The sequence below is a fragment of the Triticum aestivum genome, chromosome 3D (genome assembly GCF_018294505.1).
Source record: "Triticum aestivum cultivar Chinese Spring chromosome 3D, IWGSC CS RefSeq v2.1, whole genome shotgun sequence".
In the NCBI taxonomy this organism is placed as follows: Eukaryota; Viridiplantae; Streptophyta; class Magnoliopsida; order Poales; family Poaceae; genus Triticum; species Triticum aestivum.
Genome location: NC_057802.1, coordinates 540,337,641 through 540,343,285, shown reverse-complemented (window position 1 = coordinate 540,343,285; position 5,645 = coordinate 540,337,641). Strand labels below are relative to the sequence as shown.

General features: G+C 50.8%; 1 protein-coding gene across 1 annotated transcript; it reads left to right on the top strand.

Moving 5' to 3' along the window:
- Nucleotides 1-3,930: 3,930 nt before the first annotated feature.
- LOC123076468 (40S ribosomal protein S2-4-like) lies at nt 3,931-5,076 on the top strand. Its single transcript, XM_044498702.1, has 2 exons — nt 3,931-4,378; nt 4,809-5,076. Exons 1-2 carry the CDS (start codon nt 4,148-4,150, stop codon nt 4,920-4,922), a joined length of 345 nt encoding a protein of 114 aa, XP_044354637.1. The 5' UTR covers nt 3,931-4,147; the 3' UTR covers nt 4,923-5,076.
- Nucleotides 5,077-5,645: the final 569 nt, after the last annotated feature.

Below are 5,645 nucleotides of genomic sequence, written 5' to 3'. Positions count from 1 at the left end.
TGTGTCCACTCCGTATGAGGTTTCTGCAGATGCTGCAACTTTCTTGCATTGGGAATTGTTCTCGGCATAGCGCCAGTCACAATCCTTGGCAATGTGATTATTCTTTTTACAAATTTGACACTTATTTTCATACTCATCGTAACCTTAGAACGGGCGTCCCCTCTTATTGTTGTAGAAGGGGCGCCGATTGGTGTTGCATTGGTAGTGGCCGCCACCACCACCACCATCGCCGCCGCCGGTGTTGCCATTGTTACTGTAGTGGTTGTTGCCGGTGTTGTAGTTGTTCCCGCCACCGCTGCTGCTGCCACCACCATAGTTGCTGCCGCCGCGAGAGCCCCCGCCGCCACCACGCTTGCGGTAGCCTTGGGGAGACCCGCCGCGGCCTCGGGCAGCAAGATTGGCAGACGACTTGAAGGCTGCTGCCCCCGTTCCTTGGAACATCTCGACGCGTTGGTCGAAGTTAGCGACCATGCCAAAGAGATCGTCCACGGACAGGGGTTCCACGCACACATCCAGCGCAGATATGAGAGGCTGGTAGTCCATATCCAGCCCCCCAATGATGAAAGAGAGAAGTTCTTGGTTGGTGATGGGCTTTCCAGCGGCAGCTAACTCATTGGAGAGGGCTCTTATGTGGCTGAAGTAGGTGGACGCGTTCTGGGTGCCTTTCTGGGCATTGGAGAGAGCTATGCGACAATTGTTCTCACGGGAACGGGATTGAGCGGCAAACAACTTTGCTAGGGCAGACCAGATGGCATGAGATTGCTCTAAGGATGCTACTTGGATGAGAACTTCCTTGGAGAGGTTCCGCAGAAGATAGGCCACGATCTGCTGATCCTGGACAAGCCAGGGGTTGTAGGTGGGGTTGGGAACAATCTGGTCTTTCCCTTCAGAGTTTTTGGTGACGATGGTTTTGGGTGGTTCAGGAATTGATTGATCGATGTACCCATATAACCCTGCTCCCACATCCGGGAACGAGCTTGGGCTTTCCAGAGGATGTAGTTGCTGCGATTGACTGGCTCGGAAGTGGTGTAGTTGAGGCCAGGGGAGGAAACTTGCGAGGAGGACATGGCTGCGCAAGGGGAAGGTGATGGCTGCGAGGGGGAAGGGTGTAGCTAGATGCGATGGAAGAGGAGGCTCTGTATACCATGTCAAAGATGGGTAAAGCGTCTCAACCCTCCTAGGAGAGCCCGCATGGTCTTATATTGATAGTACGAGAGAAACCCTCTCGTAGGTGTTTACAGAATCGTGAATAACAGAAGAAAAGATAGGAAGTTAAAAGAGAGAGAAAACCACCAACTAACTCTATCTAATCTAGAGATATAACTTGGCCTACAAGAGAGAATATTAGAGGGAGAGAGAGGCGTGACAACATGTCACGTTACAATGTTAAATATATTTAACAGGAACGACACAAGAGCGCCGCCGTCATCCGATCGACTGGTCTAGGGTTTCCCCTGGAGGTAGCAGATAGAGGCCATGAGCTTTTGCACGACGATGCCTTCAAGAGAGAACGACACAGAAGACCGTCACCGACCTTGGCAACTAGCCGAGAGCAAAGTTTTCACCCGGATCTGCCTGGCGAACCGCCATGTAGCATCGTCTGCCTCGACCATATTAGATCTGACGGGTGGACAGACCACGCATGCCGCCGACTCGTCCACCAGGCCCTCCATGCTGTCGTCGCCGATCCAAGGTCAGATGGCCTGCCGCCGCAAATCTGGCCGCCGCCGCCGAACATAGACATCGCCGCTGCCCGAGACAGGCCCGGCCGCCGCACCCGCAGCCATCGCCACCCGAGTCCGGGCCGGCAGCCGCGCCTCCTCACACTAAGGGGCTCCGCACCACCCCCATGACGTCCAAGTGTAGTGGCAAACCAAATAGTTGTCCATGATCTACACACATTTGTCAGTCTATTTTAAGTTAAGTACTCCCTTCGTAACTTAGTGATCTAAATACTTTTATATTTTTTTACGAAGGAAATAGTTTATTCTAGAACTTGCTTTTGGCTTGTTGGTGCCCGGATTTAAAATGCACCTCTACATCTGGGCTAATGGAATACATTTGATTAGCTAGCTAGCATTGAGGGATACGTCAGGAGAGAGATTGGATTAAGTACGTGTCTTAATGTCCAAGTGATGGAGATGTAAAGCATACTTTGAGCGGGTAATCTCCTGGAAATGTGCCACGCGTCTATACTAGATTACTTGCGCTGGCCTTCCACTATAATACAAGTGAGGATGTTCTCCAATTATACCTAACTCGCAATAAACTGAGGCGAGCTAGTCTTTACTTAGCACTGCAAAAGAATTATTATGTTTACCTGCTTAGCTCAAGTTGTGCTTCGTGATGTGATGTCAAAAGATAAATAGTGCGTGATACACAATGTGAAAGTAACGGGAGGCGGCATCAAAGGGGAGATGTAATGATGTTAACCTTCCTTCCATGTCTGTGTTTAAGTGGCCCACAGACACATCACATCATTTTCAGCACATTTGATATTTCTTTATTTTTTGTCTGTCCCGGCAGTTTGTCGAGAGAGCACTGGGGGATGAAAATGATTGTCCACAAGTAGGCCAACAGGTAGTAGCAGTCCACAAGTTAAGCTCAAGATAATTGTCCTAGACCATAATTAATCTATATGTGGATTGTGAAGGTAAAAGTGCAGGTGCAACACAGTAGAACATGGCAACCCTGTCAAAGACCCTCAATCTCAGGTAGACAGATCGTGCTTTCCACTCTCTTCCCATGAACTTTACTCATACTGGATCATGCATGCAGTTGCAGTGCGAGTGGTGATAATAATAAAAACGAGAAAGTGGCCGGGGACGGACGTGGAGATGCAGATGGGAGATGGTGAGCGGGAAAAGGTTTGGCTATCGCTAGGTGCTAGTAGAGCTTGGGGGGTAGGGCCCTCCACTCAGATCATTGCTGCTAGCTTCCTTGGCCCTTTTTATCATGTGTGATGAAGAGAGACAAGCCACCTAAAGATGAGGGGAGGCTGTTTGGACCATTTAGGCCAGGAAGCATTCCGCTAACAAAAACGTCCCCCTCGTCTCATCCCAATGCTCTTCCTCACAGCCAAAAGGCACACCCACAGAGGTAGAAGAATAGTTGTTTGAGAATTGTTTTTAAGAATCTTTATATCTATACTAGGAGAAGACCATGGACTCCCCGGGTGTAGTCCCTGAACTTTGTAAGAAGGAACTAGCCCCTGGCTGATTGAATAAAACCTTCTCTCATCCGCAAAACTTTTTTTTTTTTAAAAAGACCATGGACTCCAACTCAAAGCAATGGTGGAAAGGACAAAGCAAGATTAACCTACTCCCCTCCCTGGTTTCCCGCTTCGATTGGACTAAATTTTGGTTGTAGGCCCTCCACTCTCTCAGTTCTATCTCCAACATACATCCAGATATATATTAGTTGGGAGAACATGGACGTTCTCAGAGTTTAGCGAATATTGGCCGTCGGATCGATTGTTTGATCGGATCTCGGCCGTCGGATCGAGTCCTTGGAAGACCTCGGCCGTCGGATCGAAGAGGTGTCACTGTTGCAATGAATAGTTACCTCTCGCTGTAAAAATCTCATGCCACCGCGTGTAATTCTCGTGCCCCGCCAAGGGCATTTTCGTAATTTCACATTGTTGGGAAAGTGCCCAACTAGGGTTGAGACCGTGAGAGGTTGAGAGCGTGTTGGTCGTTCCCCTCCCCCTCGAGCCCGCCTCCGCTCTTCCCCTCCTCTCCTCCCCGCGCTCTTCCCCTCTTCTCCTCTCCTCCCCACCGCCTCCCGCCTCTCGAAGAAGCAGCAACCCCCGCCCGCGCCCAGAAGCCCAATCCCGCCACCAAGCGGCAGTTCCAGGCGTTGCGGGGCGGCAGGGGGCTCAGCCTCAACCCGCTAACCCTAGCTGCACCCCACACCGCCGTCGGCTCCTTCTCCCAGCCTGCCGGTCCCCGCCGTCTGCGTCCACGGCGTCGTCGTCGTCGTCCTCGCGTGCACACGGCAAGAGGAGCACGGGAGACGTTGCTGCGCCGCCGCCTCCGCCTCTGCTCGCCCTCCCGTTGTCGTGCCGTTTCCTCCTCCACGCCCCCTCGGTCCTCAGCAGGAGGAGTGCGGCTCCCCGCTGCAGCTGCTCCTGCTCAAGGACGAGGTGATGAAGATCACCCCCGTGCAGAAGCAGACGCGCGCCGGCCAGTGCACCCGCTTCAAGGCCTTCGTCGTCGGCGGCGACAGCAACGGCCACGTCGGCCTCGGCGTCAAGTGCGCCAAGGAGGCGGCCACGGCCATCCGCGGCGCTATCATCCTCGCCAAGCTCTCCATCGTGCCCGTCAGGAGGGGCTACTGGGGGAACAAGAACGGCCAGCCCCACACCGTCCCATCGCTAGTACGGTGCGTGCCTCCCCTTCTTCCCCCTTATCCTCTCCCCTCCGCTCGGGGAGGAGAGGAACCCAACCGAATCGAATTCAGGGGAGGAGAGGCAATCTATAGATAGATAGATGGATTGGTGGAAGAACCCCCAAATCGAATCCATCCTCTTTGCTTTGGTTATAATTAGCTGGTGGCTGCCTTTCTGTTGATTAGAATTAGGTGCCGTGGGGATGTTCCTGTGTTTGGCTCCGTTCCGCTGTTCCCGTGGTTGGCTCCATTCCTCTGTTTCCTTCGCTTCCCGCCATGGATTTCTTGTTCTTTCTGCGCAGGATTGGGTTCTGACCGGGTTTCTTTCCTCCCTCCTTCTGGTTCTTCTTCTTGCAGCGCGGAATCAGCAGCAAAGCGGTGGAATTTCAGGCGGAGGAAGGATTTGACCGGCAGCTCAGGTGCCCGCCCCCTGGGGGTCTGAAATCGTGGCCGCCCGCGTCCCCCAGAAGGTGCTGCCGTCCGCCGGCATCGATGATGTCTTCACTTCCTCTCGTGGATCCACCAAGGTATAAACTAACCCTCCCTATATCCATATTATGTGATGCTCTCGTCATTGGAACTTTACTGTCAGTACAAAATTGCTTGTATTATGTGTGCATAGTGTAGAATGTTCAGTTTAATTATGCTGAATCTTCTGATCTGCTTCCAAAGTGATTGCCTTGTGCAGCGTGAACTATTATAATTGCACTTGATGCAGTCTCATATATGGCAACTGATTAGTCTTGAAGTGATAATGTGTCTCTATCTACTTTATACTTCTACAATGCAATACGAGAGATATGACAGTATGGAGTTCATTTAGAGTCTTGGCAGATCATATTCTAGATTATTGATCACTACATGGAATCCTACATGGAATCCTATATGCAGTCATCAGTCTTGCGCACACGACACTGAGGTCTGAGCTTGGCATGATTACTCTCCACAAGACTTACAAACAACCATAAATGTGTGCCCTCTCTATGTTAGGATGTAAAATTTGTGCATAATGGTATTTTTAGGAGTATGCATTCTGTCACAAAAAAGTGTAGTTCTGGACCTGCTAGATTTAAATCAGAAGATGTTGTGCTGACTGAGAAATAAGCAGAAAATGCACATATTGTACTTCTCTTGACTATTGTTTCTTCCTCCATTTTACCTTTCTGGGTATGTCCATTTTTCATTAGATAGTTTTCTGCAGCGCATATGCGATAAATTCACAAATTTATAATTTTGACGTGCTGCTGAAGGTAGAG